Below are 21,076 nucleotides of genomic sequence, written 5' to 3'. Positions count from 1 at the left end.
GGGAAAGGAAGGAGAAGGAAGGGAGGAGGGGAGGGAGAGAGATGAGAGAAGGAAAGGGAAGGGGAGGAAGTCTACAAAGGAAGGAGGAAGGGGGAAGGGGAAGGAAAAGGGAAGAGAAAGGAGGAAGGGAGGGAGGAAAGGGGGAAGAAGCAGGAGTTCAAAAGGTGGAGGAGGAATGGAAGGGGAAGGGAGGGAAGGGAGACGGGAGAGAAAGAGGGAGGGGGAGGAAATACAGAAGATGGAAGAGGAATGGAGGGGGAGGGGAGAAGGGAGAGGAAGAGGGAGGGGGAGGAAAGACAGAAGATGGACGGGGGAAAGAAAAGAAGGGAAGAGAAGGGAAGGGAAGGGAAGCGAGGGGAAGGGAGGGGAAGGGAAGGCAAGGCAAGAGAGGGGAAGGGAAGGGAAGGCAAGAGAGGGGAAGGAAGGGAGGGGAAGGAAAGAGAAGGGAAGGGAAGGGAAGGGAAGGAAAAGGAAGGGAAGGGAAGGGAAAGGAGGGGAAGGGAAGAGAAGAGAAAGAAAGGGAAGAGGAAAATATAAAAAAAGGAATGAAATGGAAGAGGAAAGAGAAGGGGTTGAATATAATGAAGGAATGGAAAAAAGAGTGAAGGGAAGAGGAAGGGAAGGGAAGAGAAGGGAAGGTAAGGGAAGGAAAGAATGGGAAGTGGAGAGAAAGAAAATAAATGGAGTTGGAAAAAAGGATAGGAAATGAAAGAGGAAGGAAAAAGAGTGAAGGGGAAAGAGAGGGAAGTGTGAGGAAGGGGAGAGAAGGGAGAGGAAGGGGAGGGAAGGGGAGGGATACCTATCATTAACTTTAACTGTATTTCCGCCACTATATATTCTCTAAAGGGGGAGAGGGAGGGGAAGGGGAAGGGAGAGAGGGGAGAAAAGATAAGGATGAGAGTAAGGGAAGGAGTTAAGGAGAGGAAAGAGGTGAGGAAGGGGAAATGGAGGGAGGGGAAGGGAAGAAGGGAAAGGGAGAGGGAACGGGAGGAAAGGGGGGGAGGGGAGAGGGAGGGAAGGGGAGGGAGGGGAACGAGAGGAATGGGGAAGAGGATGGAAGGGAAAGGGAGAGAAGGGGGGAAGGGGATGGAGGGTAAGGGGAGGGAAGGGGATGGAGGGGAAAGGAAGGGGGAAGGGAAAGGGAGAAGAAAGGGGAAGGGAAAGGAGGAAGGCGGAAGGAGAGAGAGAGGAAAGGGAAGGAAGGAGAGGGATTGAGAGAGGAAGGGAGGAGAGGGAAGGATAACGGGAAAGGGGAAAGGGAGGGGAAGGAGAGGACAGAGGAAGGGGATGGAGGGGAAAGGGGGGGGAAGGGGGGAGGGGAGGGAGCGAGTTCATTTTAATTAAATATAAAAAAGTAGAGGATTCGATGCTCTGTTTGCTTGCTTTGTTTGTTTGTTTGTTCGTTGGTCGGTTGATTGGGAGGAGGAGGAGGGGAGGAGGAGGAGGAGGAGGAGGAGAATAAAGGATCATTTTTTTAGTTTACTTCTGACAAATCGAATCGAATCCCCTATAACCAACTCCCCCCCCACCTCTCTCTCTCTCTCCTAGTAATAACGCAGCTATTAAATCTCTCTGTTACCATCAATTATTCTCTGCCTCCCCTGTCTAGGTATGTAATGGCCTTATTGTCTGTCTGTATGGCTGTCTGTATGTCTATATGTTTGTCTGTATGTCTGTATGTCTGTATGTATGTATGTGTCTTTCTGTCTTTTTGCTAATCATTCATCCTTTTCTAGTTTATTTTTTGCTTCCTTTCAATTTATCTATCTTTGTCTGTCTTTGTCTATCTGTCTGTATGTCTGTCTATGTATGTCTGTCTATGTATGTATGGATGGATGGATGTGTGTGTTTGTCGCTTCCCATTCAGCCTTTCCTAGTTTAAATTTTTCAACCTTTTCTGTTCGTCTATCCTTGTCTGTCTGTCTGTCTGTCTGTCTGTTACTGGGTGTTTGTGTATTGACCTCTCTGATTATGTGTGTGTCTGTATGTCTGAATGTCTGTGTCTTTGTCTGTCTGTCTTTCCAGCTGTTTTCTTATTTTATTCCTGTCTATCTGCCTGTATCTTTTTGTCTCCCACATTGTTTCTATTTTTGTTTCATTAGTATCTAGTTATTTATGTCTGTCTGTCTGTATTTTTTATTGTCTTCCATCCTCAGTTTTTTTTTAACGCTCTTTCTGTCTGTCTGTCTGTCCGTCTGTCTGTCTGTCCGTGCATTCAACAAAGCAAATTCGATTCCCAGGACTCGCGACCCGCAAGGCGTCCCTGGTGACTCGTCTTTCAGGAGGAGGGGGAGGAGGAGGAGGAGGAGGAATAGAAGTTAACAAAAAGGCCTGTTGGGAGATGCAGGGAGAGGAACAGAAGGAGAGGAGGAGGAGGGGAGGGGAAAGAGGAGGAGGGGAAAGAGGAAGAGGAGGAGGAGGAGGAGGAGGAGGAGAAACATAGCAGTAGCAGTTAACAAAAAGGCCTCCTGGGAAATGGATGAGGGATAACAGGGAGAAGAAAAAGAGGAAGAGAAGGAAGGAGGAGGAGGAGGAACAGGAGGAGGAGGAACAGGAGGAGGAGGAGGAGGAGAAACATAGTAGTAGCAGTTAACAAAAAGGCCTCCTGGGAAATGGATGAGGGATAACAGGGAGAAGAAAAAGAGGAAGAGGAGGAGGAAGAAGAGGAGGAGGAGGAACAGGAGGAAGAGGAACAGGAGGAGGAGGAGGAGAAACATAGTAGTAGCAGTTAACAAAAAGGCCTCCTGGGAAATGGATGAGGGATAACAGGGAGAAGAAAAAGAGGAAGAGGAGGAGGAAGAAGAGGAGGAGGAGGAGGAGGAGGAAAAGGAGGAAGAAGAGCACGAGTTATAGTAATGTTTCTGCACTATCGACAACACTTATGAAAAACACCCGCAAAACACTACTACTACTACTACTACCACTACTACTACTACTACTACCACTACTACTACTACTACTACTACTACTACCACTACTACTACCAATACTACTAACACTGCCTCCCTCTCTCTCTCTGCTAGTAGTAATAATATCTCCGAGGCCGAATATGTAGTGGGACGCCTTTTCAAAAACACTACCGCTATTAATATAATGAAGAACCTTTAATATCTGTTGCTGTTTACGACTTTAGTTATGTGTGTGTGTGTGTGTGTGTGTGTGTGTGTGTGTGTGTGTGTGTGTGTGTGTGTGTGTGTGTGTGTGTGTGTGTGGAGAGAGAGGGGAGGATGAGGGGAAAGGGAGGAAGGGATAGGGACGAAGGAAGAGAAGGGGAAGGGGAGGAGAGGGAAGGATGGGGGAAAAGGGGAAGGGAGGGAAAGGGGAGGAGAAGAAAGGGAGGGAAGGAGAAAGGAAAAGAGGGGAAGGGGAGGAGAGGGAAAAGGGGAAGGAGAAAGGGAGGGAAGGGAAAGGGAGGAAGGGAAAGTGTGTGTGTGTGTGTGTGTGTGTGTGTGTGTGTGTGTGTGTGTGTGTGTGTATGCTATCATTATATGTGTGTTCCTCTACTATATCGCTTAATATTCTCTTTGGCATTGTTAAAGCCGGATATATTAAAACATTTGTATTTGTTATTGTCTCTCTCTCTCTCTGTATATGTTTGTTTATATATCTATCTATTTACATGTGAATGAATACGTGTTACTGTCTATCTATCTTTCTATCTATCTATCTATCTATCTATCCATTTATCTATCTACCAATATATAAATCATCTATCTACATATCTATCTATGTATCTATCTATCTACCTATCTATATGTAAGTTTATCTATCTACCTGTCTATCTATCTACTTGTATACCTGTAATTATATCTATCTATCCATCTATCAATCTATCTCTCATTCTAGGTAGCGTCGGTGGTGAAGGCAGTGGTGGTGGTGGAGGTGGTGGAGGTGGTGGTGGGTGGATGAAGTGACGTAACGTTGTGAATGACGTAACGCATGACCACAACAACGATGACGTCACCAGCAGCTGCTATTTGCGTCTGTCACGTGATCCTCCTCCTTCTCTGCCTGGCGCTGAGGGGTAAGTGTGTGTGTTTGTTTGTGTGTTTGTGTGTGTGTGTGTCCTGTCTTTGTCATTCTGTCTTAGTTATTTTTTTTCTCGTTTTATTTTATTTTTTATTTTTTGTCTCATTTACATATCGCTGTTTTTTTTTTTCTCTCTCTCTAATTGTCTTTTTTTTTCCTTCTTTTTTTCGATATTTGTCTCCTATGCATTTTGCTGTTTTTTTTTATCTTTGTCTGTCTATCACTTTGCCTGTCTGTCTGTCTATCTGTTTGTCTCTTTACATATATGCCTGTCTGTCTGTCTCTGTGTCTGCCTGTCTCTCTGTCTCTCTGTCTGTCTGTCTGTCTGTATGTATGTATGTATGTATGCATGTGAGTTTGTCCCTAAAATCACTGCAATACCGTTTTTGGCAATTACATTTAGGGCAGTCTGTTTGGATGTTTTCATTAAACACACACACACACACACACACACACACACACACACACACACTTCCTCCCTCTCCCATCCGTACCCTCTTAATCGCCTCCCATATATGAAACAATTCCGGCTCTCACATCCTCTCCTTCCCCACACATTGTCCCTTACGCTCTCCCTCGCTCACTCTTTTCCCCTTACACACACACACACACACACACACACATACCAACAACCTCTCTCTCTACCTCTCGATCGACAGTTCTTTCAAAATTTATGTGAAGGTTCCAAGATATTGCGTCTGTGCAAGCATGTATTGATGTGTATTTGGATTGTTAAGTATACATAGGTACGATATATACGGAGGATAATGTATGGATGTAATAGATAGAATGAACCTTACTCCTCCTCCTCCTCCTCCTCCTCCTCCTCCTACTACTACTACTACTACTGCTATTGCCCATCCCATTTTCTTGCTATATCGACTAACATACGTTGTTGGGTAAGCACTGCACCTCGTCGTCTTGAACTTGAGCTTGACAGGTAAATTTCTCCTGCAGTTTCGGGATAGACACAGTTCGGCTGATTTCGGTTCCAGTGGTACTAATGTGACCACTTACTAAGACAACCACAGATCACTTAAAACGTTCAATATACTATAAAAGAAGGCACGAGTCCTATAACAAGAAACACCATCACCACATTAAACATCTGCGATACAAGACGGTACATATTTTAGTCCAGGACCGAAAAAATGAATCAGGCGACGAAATCCACTTCTAATGATGCCTCGCTTACAGTCAATAAAAAAAGTGATTCCCTCTGATAGCATGACAGTGAAAGGTATAAATTGCTTACACATAAATAGGCGTCATTTTATTCGACTGCCGACACGAGGCGGTAATTAATCGGGAACTGAAGCACAACCAGGCGAGTAAACATTGACTATATCGACCTTTCTGTTCTTAAAAGTTCTCTTGGTGGTCCCTTCTCTTTTTTTCCTTTCTCTCTTCTTTCCATTCCCTTATTTCTTTCCTCTTTCTTCCCTCCCACCATTATCATCGTCATCCACTATTAATTTTCCCGTCAATTCCCTCTTCCCTTCTCTTCCTTTCTCTTTCCTCACACGGACATTATTTCATCTCTATCTCTTTCCTTCTCGTGTCTTCCTTTCCCTCCTTTTCCCATCCCATTACTTTCTTCCTCTTCCCTTCCACCACCACCATTGCACTTCATCCCTTCTTTTCCTTTCCCTCCTCTTCCATTCCCATTACTTCCTTCCTTTTCCCTCCCACTCCCACCATCATCCTTTCATCTCTATCTCTTCCCTTCTCGTCCTTTCCCTCCTCTTCCCATCCTTTCATCTTCTCCCTTGTCTCTTGTAGTCCATCCCTTCCTCTTCCCTCCCACCACAAGCATTTCATCTCTACCCTTCTCATCTTTTCCGTTCCCTCCTCTTTCCTCCCACCATCGTCATCATCATCAGCTATTACTCGTTCAATGCAGCACAAAGGCCTTTCCCAAAGTTCCCCAATTCCCCCTGTTTCATGTTCGAGGACTCCACCTTGTTCCGGTAAAGGTTCTGATTCCGCCTCTCCGTCTACCCTGCCTGCTACGATTCCTGGGTTGTCACTGTGCTATTTTGGTTGTCCATCTGCATTTATTTTTGCATGATATGACCTCCCCAAGTTCGTTTTCATTCTTAATAATCGTCAGCAGAATACTTTTATTAGTTGTACGCATGCTATGACCTCTTTTTTGTTCTTAATCGTTATTGAAATTATTAGTTCATTGTATAATATGACCTGCCCAAGGCCAATGTTTATCTATTTTCAATCGTTATACTTTAGTAGTTCTACGTGTGTTATATGAACTGTCCAATTACACATTTTCATTCTTAATCATTTGAATACCTTTATTAAATCTAAGCGTCATAACCTGCTAAAGTCCACTATCATGTCCCGCCCAAATACATTTCTTACGCCCAACTGTCATTAGAATATCTTTAACATTTCAACGTATGTAATAAACTATCCAAAAACACTTATTCACAACCGTCATTCGAGCATCTTCAACCTCCATCCCAACCTGAACCCCCTTCAAACGATCTTTCCCAAAACAGGTCATGAACCCATCAACTCTAACCCTAACTAAACCAAAAATCAACCCTAATTAAAGACTGACCCTAACCTAACCAGTTCAGTTCAGTTGACAGGGAGAAGTATAGCCTTTGTAATGACACTTCTGTCTCTAGTATTTTTCACTGTGGATTCTGCTCAAACTCAAACTATCCTTCCCGGCACAGGAGACTCCCTACGGATCTCTGGCATGGAGGTCCCGCGGGTGGTGGTGTCGGGGTCGTCGGTGCAGCTGGTGCGTGACTACGAGGAAAATAGATAAGGGGAGGACTCTAACCTAACCCGGGCAAATCTAACCTAGCTCTTCTATCCTTCCCGGCACAGGAGACTCCCTACGGATCTCTGGCATGGAGGTCCCGCGGGTGGTGGTGTCGGGGTCGTCGGTGCAGCTGGTGCGTGACTACGAGGAAAATAGAGAAGGGGAGGACTCTAACCTAACCCGGGCAAATCTAACCTAACTCTTCTATCCTTCCCGGCACAGGAGACTCCCTACGGATCTCTGGCATGGAGGTCCCGCGGGTGGTGGTGTCGGGGTCGTCGGTGCAGCTGGTGTGTGACTACGAGTACAACAGAGAAGGGGAGGACCCGCTCTACTCCGTCAAGTGGTACAGGGACGTGAATCAGTTCTACGAGTACATCCCAAAACGGGAGCCCCAAGTGAGGGTGTACCCGCTACCCAACCTACATGTGGACGTGAGTTTCCGTTGGGGGTCATTGGGGAAGGGTGGGTGTGTGGGGAGGGTGTTTGGGGGGTGAGGAGGGCGAGGGGAGAGGTTGTGTGTTGTATTAGAAGAAGTGGACGTGAGTTTCCGTTGGGGGTGATTGGGGAAGGGTGGATATGTGGGGAGGGTGTTTGGGGGGTGAGGGGAGAGGTTGAGTGTTGTGGTTAGAGTAAGATTTTGGTTCCAGTGTTAGAAGTATCATCCTTACTATTAGTTATATCACTGTTCTTTTCTTCCTCTGCCCCTGTCCCTCCTACCCTCTCTTTCCTGTATCCCTCCCTATCCTTTTTCCCTCCCTCCAACCCACTCTCCTCTTTCTATCTGTCCTTTCCTTGTATCTGTTTATTCCACCCTCCTTCCTTCCGTCTCTTTCTTCTTTCATGTCCATTCCTTCCCCTTTCCTTATTCTTCCTCTCCCACCCTCTCTTTCTTCCCTTTCCATCCCTTTCTCTCTTCCTTCCCCCTTCCTCCCTTCTTCTTCCCTTGCTCCCCTTACACTTCCTTCCTCTTCCTTCCCCACCATCTCTTCCCTTTGGCACGTCAACTCTTCGCTACCTTCCCTTCCCTCACCCTTTCCCTTCTTTTCCCCATCCCTTCCGTTACCTTTATTCCCATCAACTAATTACCCCCTTCCTCGTCTTACTTTCCCTTCCTTTTCGTTCCTTTCCGTTGCCTTTATCTCACCACCTAATTCTTCCCTTCCCTGCCCTTCCCTTCCCTTCTCTTCCCCTTCCTTCGTTACTCTACCTTCCCCTTTCCTATACGAACTAACCCTCACATTCCCTTCCTAACCCTTCCCTTTCCTTACCTCTACATCCCCTTCCTAACTCTACCCATCCCTTCCCTACCCTTCCTTTCCCTTTTCTATGCCAACTGACCCATACATTCTCTTCCCACCCCTCCCCTTACCTTACCTACCCTACCCTACCCTTCCACATTACCTATATAACCCAACCCAACACCACCATCACCACCTAACCACCTCCTCCTCACCATCCCTTCCTAAGCCACCACCACCATTTTTAACACCACCACCTAACCATCCCCCTCTACACCCCTTCCTAACCCACCACCAACACCAACACCAACGACAACAACAACAACAACATCACCACCACCATCGACAACATCAACACTACCTAACAATCCTTCTCTTCATCCCTCCACCACCACCACCACTTAACCAACGCTCCCTTCCCTCCCCACCACCCCCAGGAGCGTGGCAGCACGCAAGCGACGGTGCTGCTGAAGGGTGTGACGCGCGCCTCCTCGGGGACCTTCCGCTGCGAGGTGATGGGGGACAAGCCCTTGTTTGAGACCGACGATAAGGCCAAGAACATGACGGTGGTCGGTGAGTGAGGGGTGGGGGGGGAGGGTAAGGGAGGGGAGGGAAGGAAAGCGAGCAAGGGAAGAAGAAGGGAGGAAGGGGGAAGGAAGAGATAAAGGGATGGAAAGGGAAGAAAGAGAGGGTGGGAGAGGAAGAATAAGGAAGGGGGAAGAGGTGGAAATGAAAGAAGAGAAAGACGGAAGGAAGGAGAGTGGAATGAACAGTTAAAAGGAAAGGACAGCTAGAAGGAGAAGGAGAGTGGATTGGAGGGAGAGAGAAAGGAAAGGGAGGGAGACAGAAAAGAAAGGGTGTAGGAGGGACAGTTGAAAGGAAGGAGGGAGAGTGAAAAGGGGAAGAGAGAGTGAGTGAAATGAAAGAGGGAGAGAAGATAGAGGGAAAAGTGAGAGCAGGTGGGAGGGAGAGATGAAATGAAAGGGGATGTGAGAGGAAAGATGGGAGGGAGAAGGGAGTATAGGAATCAGGGAGAGGTAAAGGACGTGACTGAGGAAGAGCCTGTAGATTCCCCCGTGTTCTCAGAAGCTTTCGGCAACAGCTATTTCTAAAGCCACATAGGAGATTAGTCGAGTTCTCACGTTGTTGTTATTTTGTATATTCTACGTTCATGGTGAAGAAGCCTTGTCAAATGATCACTAGGCTCATAAAACTACCCGTGGCAATGCTATCATAACCTGTACCAAAGCCTTATCAAATGTGTGTGTGTGTGTGTGTGTGTGTGTGTGTGTGTGTGTGTGTGTGTGTGTGTGTGTAGGCCCCGAAATTTGGAGATTATGGAGCTAAGAATGACCATGGTGAAGAAGCCTTGTCAAATGATCACTAGGCTCATAAGACTACCCGTGGCAATACTATCATATCCTGTACCAAAGCCTTATCGAATGTGGGTGTGTAGGCCCCGAAATTTGGAGATTATGGAGCTAAGAATGACCATGGGTAGAACCTTTGTCAGACTATCACTAGGCAGCAGTATCAACACAACCTCTACGAAAGCCTTACCAAATGTGAGTATGTAAACCTCGAAATCTTGGAGCATATGGGCCCGTCTATCTAATCTAGCTAACTACTTTTAAGAGGAGGGTATCAGGATACCTCTCCTCCCGAAATTGACCTATCTTTTGGCCACTCCTCTTGACTCTTTTGTAGGAGCAGTGAGTAGCGGGCTTTTTTTTCATCATTGTTTCCTTTTTTTTGCCCTTGAACTGTTTCCTCTACTGTAAAAAAAAACTATCACTGGGCTCATAAAACTAGATACTAATGGCAATATTAACATAACCTCTACGAAAGCCTTACCAAATATGCGTATGTCGGCCCCGAATTGCCTGAGAATATGAACCTATCGATATATCTAACTATCACTAGACTCATAAAACTACAGGAAGTACTAACACAACCTCTACCAAAGTCTAACCAAACGTTTGATAATATGGGCTAACAGAAGACAATAACGATCTCAATCTTTCTATCAACCATTTGCAAGAAAAACGGAAGTGGACTTTTTTTTTTTACTCCTTTACTATAAAAAAAATCCACCCCCTAAACCTAACCCTTCCCCGTTTACCTCCCCCTTACAGACATACCCTCGTGGGGGCCGGAGCTCACGGGGGTGGTAAACCGAGGACGAGGAGGAGGAGGAGGAGGAGGAGGAGGAGGCGGAGGAGGAGGAAGAGGAGGACACGGGACACGAGAGGAGATGGCCCGAGGAACAAGAGTGCGCCCAGGTGATGTCTTGTCCGCCAGGTGTCTCCTAGGGCGCTCCGACCCCCCCGCACGAGTTACCTGGCTGGTCAACGGCCGCCCCCCGCCTCCCCACGCCCACCTGAGAGTCCTGACCAAGAGCGATAAGCACGGGAGGCGCGTTCAGACCTCGGTGTGTGTGTGTGTAGTAGTAGTAGTAGTAGTAGTAGTAGTAGTTGTAGTAATGCTATTGATAGTGGTGATGATGATTTTGATAACGATAATAATAATAATGATAATAATAATGATAATAAAAAATAATAACGATGATAATAAGCAGCACTCAGTAACAACAATTAAAAAATAACTAAAACAAAATAAAAAAAACAAAATTCACAACTCTAACCCTATTTCTTATCCCACTATCACCCTATCCATCATCTTCCCTCACCCTACTTCACCCTATCCAACCCCCATCCATCACTCCATTCCTCACCCTACCTCATCCTTTCATCCCCCTCCAACCCCCTCCTCCCCGTCGCCGCCACCCTCAGGAGCTGGAGGCCGTGGTGACGGAGGCGTGGTTCGTGCGCGGCGCCCTCACCCTGTCCTGCGACGCCCGCGTGTCCACCGTGTACCGCAGCAACGCCACGCTCACCCTAATCCACGCCGACCACCCTAAGCCGGCGGGGTTTGGCTGGTTCTCCGCAGGTAAATATATACGTGTCGAAAATAGGGAGAGAAATGTGTGTGGGTGAGTGGGTGCATATAGATGTGTGAAAGGATGTGTGTGTAAGGAGGGGATGTGTGGAAGGATGTGTGTGTAAGGAGGGGATGTGTGGAAGGATGTGTGTGTAAGGAGGGGATGTGTGGAAGGATGTGTGTGTAAGGAGGGGATGTGTGGAAGGATGCGTGTGTAAGGAGGGGATGTGTGGAAGGATGTGTGTGTAAGGAGGGGATGTGTGAAAGGATGTGTGTGTAAGGAGGGGATGTGGAAGGATGTGTGTGGAAGGAGGGGATGTGTGGAAAGATGTGTGTGGAAGGAGGGGATGTGTGGAAGGATGTGTGTGTAAGGAGGGGATGTGTGAAAGGATGTGTGTGTAAGGAGGGGATGTGTGAAAGGATGTGTGTGTAAGGAGGGGATGTGTGGAAAGATGTGTGTGTAAGGAGGGGATGTGTGGAAAGATGTGTGTGTAAGGAGGGGATGTGTGAAAGGATGTGTGTGGAAGGAGGGGATGTGTGGAAAGATGTGTGTGGAAGGAGGGGATGTGTGGAAAGATGTGTGTGGAAGGAGGGGATGTGTGGAAAGATGTGTGTGGAAGGAGGGGATGTGTGGAAAGATGTGTGTGGAAGGAGGGGATGTGTGGAAAGATGTGTGTGTAAGGAGGGGATATATGTGTGTGTGTGTGTGTGTGTGTGTGTGTGTGTGTGTGTGTGTTTGTAAGTGTGGGTATGGAAGCATGAGAATATTTAGAGAGAGAAGTTGCTAGGTAGATAGACAAGGAGGTAGGTAGCGAGGTAGATGTGTGTGTAAGGAGGGGATATGTGTGTATGTATGTTTGTAAGTGTGTGTATGTAGGTATGAGAGTAGTTAGAGAGAGAAGTTGCTAGGTAGATAGACAAGCAGGTAGGTAGCGAGGTAGGAAGGTAAGTATGTAGGTAGGAAGGTAGGCATTGCGTGAATATGTGTGTAGAAATGGAAAGTAAAGCAAGACATGAATAAAAGCAAATGAAACAGGTGAAATAAGAATGAATGAAAAGGAGAGTATAGGTAAGCGATTAAGGTAAAAGACAAACAGGAAAGGAAGATAAACAAACATAGAAAAATAGAATGATCAACTAGATATTGAGAAGCAAATACGAGGGAAGGAAATGAAGGAGGAGGAGAAGGAGGAGGAGGAAGGAAAGGCAATATTAGGAGGTAAAAGAAAAATAAAGGAGGCTGTGAAAGGAGAAGGGGAGGAAAATGAAGCTTGGTTAATATAAGGAACGAAGGGAGAGGAAGGGAGAGGAAAGACTGAATGAGAGGAAGGACGGAGAAGTGGAAGATGTAGAGAAGCAGAAGGGAGAAAAGGGATAACGAGTAATGAGGGAAGTAAGAGAGAAATTACAAACGAGAGAGAGAGAGAGAGAGAGAGAGAGAGAGAGAGAGAGAGAGAGAGAGAGAGAGAGAGAGAGAGAGAGAGAGAGAGAGAGAGAGAATGATAAAGGAGGGAGACAAGAAGGAAAACGCTAAAAAAGAAAACACTAAAACAAGATAGAGAAAGAAGCAGATAATTGGAAGAAAAGTGATAAATAAAAATAAGTATGAAAGGAATGAAGAAAAAAATCCAAAACAGCTGAATAATAAAAAAAATAAAAAATGCGAAAATAATTAAGAAAAGGAAATGAGGAAGAGGGTGAAGAGATAAAAACAGACGAGATGGAGGAGGTGAATGAATGAGAAGGTTACAAGGAGGGAAGAAGATGAGAAAGAGAGAAAGAGAAAAAAAGAAGAAAGAAGAAAAGCGGAATAAGAGAAAAAAAAAAAGGAATGAGTGAACAGAAATAATGAGGAAGGAAGATAAGAAAGGAGATTAAGGAGATGTGGAATAAAAGGGAAGAACATAGAAAGAGGAGAAAGGAAGGAAGGAAGGAGAGAGAAATTTAATAAGAAAAAGTAATAGACAGAAAGAAAGGTGAAGAAAATAAAAGGAAAACAAAAAAACAAGAAAAAAATAACCGTGGGAGCATAATTGAAGAGAAAATAAAAATAATAATACAAAATGAGAAAAATATAAGAAATAAAAGTAAAAAAAAAGATAAATATTGCGATAAAAAGATTAGAAAGAGAGGTGTACAGAAGAAGAGACGATAAGAGGGATAAAATGAGCAATAAGGAAGGAAGGGCAGGAGGATTAAGGAGATAAAAGAGGGAAGGAAGGAGGAAGAGGAAGGAGGAGGAGGAGGAGAGAGAAAAATTCAAATGGAAGGAAAGGGGGAAGCAATATTAATATGAGAGAGAGAGAGAGAGAGAGAGAGAGAGAGAGAGAGAGAGAGAGAGAGAGAGAGAGAGAGAGAGAGAGAGAGAGAGAGAGAGAGAGAGAGAGAGAGAGAGAGAGAGAGAGAGAGAGAGAGAGAGAGAGAGAGAGAGAGAGAGAGAGAGAGAGAGAGAGAGAGAGAATTACATAGAATTATATAGATAACCAGACCACACAGCCCCTAAGGCCCAAACTAGGTGGTCTGTCCTAAACCTGAGTGACAGAGAGAGAGAGAGAGAGAGAGAGAGAGAGAGAGAGAGAGAGAGAGAGAGAGAGAGAGAGAGAGAGAGAGAGAGAGAGAAACACTTTTTTGCAATTTTAAGATGTTCCGACGAAAATATTCCAAGGACTTTTTAACACATTCTGGTTTCGCTTTGTTTGAAATGACGTCAAAATAAAACAAATGATAAATTAATGAGACAATAAAATAGCAAAACAAACAACAGAACGCTTCTCTTTCATGTTTGTTTGTTGTGTATTTCAAGATATTTATTACTCCCCCCCCCACCACCACCCCCCACCCCCGCTGTCCCTCCATGTCTACAATCTTCTTTATTTTCTCGTCCTCTTTCTCCCTCTATCTCATTACAATCACTCATTTTCTCTCTCTCTCTCGGCGTCTCAGGTATTTGCGAGCTACCTAATAGGAGGCTTATAGTGTCAGAACTCCTCCCTCTCTACCTATTTCGTTTCATATAATAATGATAATAATAATGATAATAATAATAATAATAATAATAATAATAATAATAATAATAATAATAATAATAATAATAATAATAATAATGATAATAGTAATAATAATAATAATAATAACAACAACAATAACAATAATAATAATAATAATAATAATAATAATAATAATAATAATAATAATAATAATAATAATAATAATAACAATAATAATAGTTACCTTCTTCCTATGCTCCTATCCTCCTATGCTGTCATTATCACTGCAAAGACTTTTTCTTACTAATGACAGTACTTTCTTTCCCTCTTGTACAGCTCCTGAACTCCGAGGAAGCTGTTTTTTCCTGCATCTACTTCTACCGCTGCTGTGCTGGTGGTGGTGGTGGTGATGTGGTGGTGATGTGGTGAGTGTAGGGTAAAAATTATGTCGGTGGTGGTGGTGATGGTGGTGGTGGTGATGTGAGGGTTGAGAAAATCGGGAAAAATCGATCACTCTCTCTGTACTTATCAATCTATCTATCTATACCTATCTATATATCTTTCTCTATTTCTCTACCTAGCTATCTCTATCAATCTATCTATCAATCTTTCTATCTATCTATCTATCTATCTATCCAATATCCCAATACGACCGCAGTTACCAAACCCACCAAACCAACTAAGAAAATAAAGAAACAAAAAAAAAAGAAGAAAAAGGACGAAGAATCACAACTTCTGTCCCTTCGAGGTAAAAAACTATCGAAAAAATGAGAAATGAAAAACAAACATAGGAAACAAAACGGGACAATACAGGTTAAAGACAAGAAAAAAAAGGGACAGAAAAAATAAAACCTGAGAGAAGGAAGAAAATAAAGTACGAATAGTTGACACATATAAATACAACAAGACTTCACCCACACCAATACAAAAAAAAGGACGAAAAAATTAATAAACCAAACCAAACCAAAGCAAACCCTGACTCCACCTTGCCCTATACCTGTATGTGTGTATCGTGTTGCAGAGTAATTTTATAAGTACATCAAATAATAGTAATAGGGATAAAAGAAGGTATATATATAAGACACAAATATTCATAAGCTCAAGAGATATCTATATAGAAGTAGTTTAGTGTGTAGAGAAGAATAGCTACGTATTACATACCATTCCATAATACTCCTTTCGCCTTAACCGAACTAGACAAAGGGATTATGATACAAAGACTTGGTATAAAAGGAAGAAAGAAAGGAGGGAGTTGAGACGGGAAAGAAAGAAAGAAAGAAAGAAAGAAAGGATGAAGAAGGAAGGAAGGAAGGACAGAAAGAAAGATGGAAGGGAGTGATACAGGAAAGAATGGTGGAAAGCTATAGAAGAAAAAAAAGTGAAAAGGGAAAGAAATTAGGAAGAAAGGCTATAGAAGAAAGAAAATAAAAAGTGAAAATGGAAGGAAAGAAAGAAAGGTTGAAAGCTATAAATGAAAGAAAGAAAAGTGAAAAGGGAAAGAAAGAAAGATGGAAGGCTATAAAAGAAATTAAAGGAAGAAGGGAGTGAAAAAGGAAGGAAAGAAAGAAAGATGGATGGAAGGAAGGACGAAGGGAAGGAAGTATGGAGGGAAGGAAGGAAGGAAGGAGATGTGTATGATGCTATTCAGACTTAATACAAAAGACACAAAGAAAGAAGGGAGCGACAAGGGAAGGAATGAAGGATGGACGGAAGGAGGGAAGGAAGGAGGGACGGAAGGAGGGAAGGAAGGAGGGACGGAGTGAACGAGGGATTATGAAAAACTGAAAAACTTATGAAAATTATGAAGAAAAAAAACTAAGAGGAACTTCTGGATAGATAGTGATAACGTGTTTCAAAAAAATCAGAAAAAGATGTAAATTGTGAATGAAATGAATGATGAAGAATTGAAGCAAAGAGACTAGAGTGAAGGAAGTGTTAAGGGATTGAAAGAAAGGTTATGAAATACTATACTGTAGAAAATACTATACTGTAGAGAACTGAATGAAAAAGATAAAAAGATATGTAGTGTGAATAACATGAATGACGATTAGAGAAATAGGAAATGAATGAATGAGTATGAAAAGACGTGAATCCAGGAAACTATGTAACTGATAGGCATTTATATAGTGAATAATACCAAAAATGATGTGTAGAATTATCGAAAGCAGAGAGTGAAGGGAAGGATGAATAAATGAAAGAAAAACATGATATTAACCACTATAAAAAGAGAAATGATTGAGAAAGAAAGACATGGAGAGTGAATGGATGAAGAACAATATACATAACGAACGTATTTCATGTAATTCACTCTACGCAACACTGAAAAGGGAGAGGAAAATGTGAATATGAATAACAGTGAATAACAATGTACTGCCATATGGAGAGCGAAGCGAGTGAGGGAAAGAATAACATGAATGACTTAGTAACGTGAATAACGGGGACATATTCTTCAACTATGAGTAACGATGGAAAAAAAATGAATGAACATGTGAATGACTATGAATAACCGTGAGAAAATTCATCTTAAAAATCAATATAAGTGACGGAAAAAATTAACAATGTGAATGAAGAAGATGAGTATACTGGACAATGAGAGAGCGAGTGACAAATGATGGAAAAAGTTAATGAAAGTATGAATGGTTGTGAATAACCGTGATGTAGGAAATTCAGCTTAATATATCGATATAAATGAGGAGAAAAGCACAGTGCGAAGATGAATATCGATAATGAAGATGATAAACGATGACATTTGAGTACGAAAGCAGGAGAAATACAAAATAAACAGAGAACAGACGAGAAGGAGGAAAAAATAAGTTTGCATGATACCTCAGATCAACACTGCGTTCAATGGACACGAGAGAGACGAGGGGGTCCAACGTGACAGTGGATCAGCTGTGCATAACAACAATGGGCGTTCCACACAATAGCTGCCTCACAGTATTCCCTCAGCGGCTCTTATTGGTGACCCTTTACTTGAAGCAGCAATCATAGAAGAAAAAACACTCGTGGAAAGCGAAAAGATGCAGCGGCGACACTATCCTTTGTTTGCAACCCCCAGCGCAACGACTCCTCAGGCCCTTTGGCGACGCAGTTTTTGACTCCATCTGTACAACGCTGCGTGCCTAATGGGTCAGTTAACGCAGGGCGGGTCTCCACACTATGAGTAACCATATACTTTCAATTTTACGAGAGATAAAAGTGAAAGACAGCATAATTGAATGGATAAATATCTATGAATAACCATGCAATTTCAATTTAACGATAGACAAACGTGAAAAACAAAACATGTAAGTCGATGGATAACTATATTACCATGTACTTTCAATTTAGGGATAGACACAAGTGAAAGACAGTATCAGTGAATGGATGGATAACACAGTATATATACCTGCCTGCCTGTTTGTCCACACCCACACCTAGCATTATAAACACAGTAGGTTAGCGGTGTGTACCCTTCGCCTGACCCGACCCAGAGACGGAGAAAGGGAAAAAGAGGATTGTATAAGGTTGCATGATGAATGGGAAAGAGGTATATTTGAGTTACTATTTATCTTGTATAGAATTATTGAAAGCAGAGTGAAGGGAAGGATGAATAAATGGAGAAAAAAAAACATTATATTTACCACTATAAAAGGAGAAGTGATTGAAAAAGGATTACTAGTCATTATATATTATTAGACTCGGAGTGAAGGGAAGAAGAGTGTAGTGTATAATATTGTATGATGAAGGGAAAGGATATATATTTAGTCATTTATTAGTTATGTTTATTAAAGGAATTTGTTATTTATTATGTTCGTGTGAAGTGAAGGAATGAAAAGTATATGGAATTAAGTATTATAAGTGGGAAGGAGGAATTCTTAGTTATATATTATTTATTAGTCATTTTATTAGTTTTTATTATTTATTAACAGAGTCTTATACTGAATAAAGGAGAGAAGTGTAGTGAATAATTTAATGTATGATGAGTGGGAATGATGTACAATTAGTTATTCATAATTTATTACTTATATTCATTAGTTTTTATTACTTACTATTAATCTTATAAGGAGGGAAGGGAAGAAGAGTGTCGTGTATAATTTAATGTATAATTGAATGATTGTATATAATTCAATGTATGATTTAATGTTTGTGTAGCAAGGATGTATACTTAGTTACTTGTCATCTAAGGGGGTTGTGTGTATATATTGAATGGGTAGTGTGTTTAACATTGTTTTGTCGAGGTAGGTTTTTTTTACGTTTTTTTTTTTTTTTTTTTTTCTTTTGAATGAGGGGATATAGAGGTGCCTTCTCCCCCTCCCCTCCTGCCCTTTAATTTACCTCCCCCCCTCCTACCCCTTGCTTTACCTCCCCCTTTCCTCCCCTTTGTCTTTCTCCTTTTCTCCCCTTTCTGCTCCCCTTATCCTCTCTCCCACTCTTTAAAACACTATGGAAACTGACCTTCATCTTTTCTTTTGATTTATTTACGCTTGATTAAAAAAAAATATGTACTCTAAGAATATCGGTTTGTAGATCTTAATGAAATATCCAGTTTGCAACAAAAACAACAACAACAACAACAACAACAAGTACCATACGCTGGGTCGTGGTCAGGCGAATAACTATACTATTTTTGTTTGTTAGTTTGTTTGTATACATATATTATCGAACATATATGTACGTAAGGTAAGGAAATAATGATAATATCCACAATGACAAACACACACACACACACACACACACACACACACACACACACACACACACACACAGTCGTCGTCTACCATTGTCTTCCTATCTGTGTGTGTTGTATGGACTCGGCTTTGTCCTCCAATAAAACATCTGTGTTGGTCCCTTGCTTTGTTTGCCTTGCCTTCCATCCTCCATTGAGTCCATCCTTCCTTGTGCCCCGCCTTTGTTTGGTTTTGTTTGTTTTTTCCTCTCATCCCTCTCTCCCTATCTACTTGTTGCTTCTTTACTCTTTACTTTCCTCCTTCATTACTTCAGCCATTTACACATTTTCCTTTCTTTAATTGTCTTCCTTCTTGCCCCCTTCCTTCCCTCCTTTCTTGCTTTATTGCTTCCTGCCTTCTTTTATTGCATCCCTCTCTATCTGTTTATTTGTCTCTTTACGTTTTACTTCCCGATTTCCTTCTGTCCTTCATTCACTCATTCATTTTCCTTTCCTTAATTTTTTTCCTTCTTGCCCCCTTCCTTCCTTCCTTTCTTGCTCTATTGCTTCCTGCCTTCTTTTATTTCATCCCTCTCTATCTGTTTATATGTCTCTTTACGTTTTACTTCCCGCTTTTCTTCCTTCCTTCATTCACTCATTCATTTTCCTTTCCTTTCCTTTCCATTTCTACAGCAACGCGCTACAAATAAGACACTACCGTTGAGGGCACAGCAGTATGAGGAGCGACTCACGTTGGAAAAGAGACGCTTGCGGGGGGGATTGATAAAGGTCCTCAAAAGAACTAACCATGTTCAGTAATGTCCATCACACTATGTTATTTTCGCTCCAGAATAACCCTTGAACTAGTAACAACGGTCAAACAATTCAAGCGAGGCGATGCAGTACAGACATCGGCAGTTTTTTTTTTTTTTCTTCCTCTAACAAAGTCATCCTTCACTGCAACAACCTTCCTGCAAACACGATCAACTCTTCCAAGCATCGCACTGACCGTTACTTTGCTGCGTCAGGAGTGAATATAACAGTCCGCCACGTTCATAGATAGGTCAGTGAAGTGCCCGACGAATTAAGTAAACCACCAAGGAGGCAACTTCATCACAAGCTAACGTACTCTCTGTTGCCTGGTTTTCCGTGTTTCAATGTTTCCCAGAGCAATACGTAGACTAGATCACACTGCCCCTCCCTCAAACTGCTCCCCCCACCCCCCACCCCCTTCAATAGCCACACAGGTGAATTGATACAAGCCAACACACTTTATGTTGCCTGTTCTTCCATGTTTTCAGGTTTCCTTCATCCAAAGCAATACCTGGACGAGATCACGTTGCTCCTTCCCCGCCCCTCTCCCCTCCCCCCCCACACAGGTAAGGTGATAATATAAGGCGTAGACCACCACACATTCCTGGCCTTATTAAGTGAACTCCTCCGCAGGTGGATACAAGTACACAAGCCTCCCTTTTTTATTAGTTCGGATTCTTGCGTGGCCTTATTGAGGTTTATTGGGGCACTTTTGGCTTCCTGGTTGCTATGTGTGAGTAGGTATGGCCTGTAGAAATTTATGTCTTATTTATCTATTTATTTATTTACTTATTTGTTTGCTTGTTATTATTTGTGTATATGTGTGTGTGTATGTGTGTGTGTGTGTGTGTGTGTGTGTCGGTTTATGAAGATTGGGTTTTGTTGTTGACTGGCTGACTGACTGACTGACTGACTGATTGACTGACTGGCTAACTGACTGGCTCACTCACTGGTCGATTGATTGATTGATTATATTGATTGATTCATTCCTTCACTGACCGACTGACTGACTGGCTAGCTGGCTGACTTACTGACTGACTGACTGATTGACTTAATGATTGACTGACTGACTGATTGACTAACTGACTGATTGACTGACTGACTGACTGTCTGATTGACTGACTGATTGACTGAATGACTGACTAAATGATTGACTGACTGACTGATTGACTAACTAATTGACTGACTGGCTAATTGACTGATTTATTGACTGACTGACTGGCTGATAGAGTGACTGACTAACTGACTGACTGACTACCTGACTGAATGACTTTCCACCTGCAGTTCAAAAACCTCAATTACCTCATTACCAATAAATCAAGTGAAATAACATAAAAAAGTAATGATAATGAGCAAGAACAATAGCAAGATGGAGAGAAGAGAGAAACAGAGAGAGAAAAAAATACAAAAAAATAACAATAAAAGAGAAAAATGTAAATAATAAGACAAAAATAAGGGCATCAAAACAACACACACACACACACACACACACACACACACACACACACACACACACACACACACACACACACACACACACACACACACACACACAAACACACATTGATTTAACGCTACTATATCAGCAACGTAGACAAATTTTTTTTTAAGGTATACGCAAGTC

At 42.6% G+C, this 21,076-nt stretch overlaps 2 protein-coding genes across 5 annotated transcripts in view; one reads left to right on the top strand and one right to left on the bottom strand.

Moving 5' to 3' along the window:
• Nucleotides 1-14,499, top strand: part of LOC127000203 (uncharacterized) — a 28,503-nt gene extending 14,004 nt beyond the window's left edge. For 3 of the 4 annotated variants that reach the window (XM_050863618.1, XM_050863617.1, XM_050863616.1), the window contains 6 exons: nt 3,847-4,024; nt 7,046-7,257; nt 8,502-8,637; nt 10,200-10,495; nt 10,857-11,013; nt 14,328-14,499. In XM_050863618.1, coding sequence (XP_050719575.1) covers nt 3,940-4,024; nt 7,046-7,257; nt 8,502-8,637; nt 10,200-10,495; nt 10,857-11,013; nt 14,328-14,401 — 960 coding nt within the window. In that variant the 5' untranslated portion in view covers nt 3,847-3,939 and the 3' untranslated portion in view covers nt 14,402-14,499. Of the gene's footprint in view, nt 1-3,846; nt 4,025-6,888; nt 7,258-8,501; nt 8,638-10,199; nt 10,496-10,856; nt 11,014-14,327 lie in introns of all 4 variants that reach the window. The other variant, XM_050863619.1, reaches the window with a different exon arrangement.
• The window catches only part of LOC127000163 (uncharacterized), a 171,576-nt gene that overhangs the window by 132,404 nt on the left and 18,096 nt on the right, over nt 1-21,076 (bottom strand). The window lies entirely within an intron of this gene.

This window comes from Eriocheir sinensis, chromosome 18 (genome assembly GCF_024679095.1).
Source record: "Eriocheir sinensis breed Jianghai 21 chromosome 18, ASM2467909v1, whole genome shotgun sequence".
NCBI classification, from domain to species: Eukaryota; Metazoa; Arthropoda; class Malacostraca; order Decapoda; family Varunidae; genus Eriocheir; species Eriocheir sinensis.
Note: the sequence above shows the minus strand (reverse complement) of the source record. Positions and strands in the feature narration are given on the sequence as shown.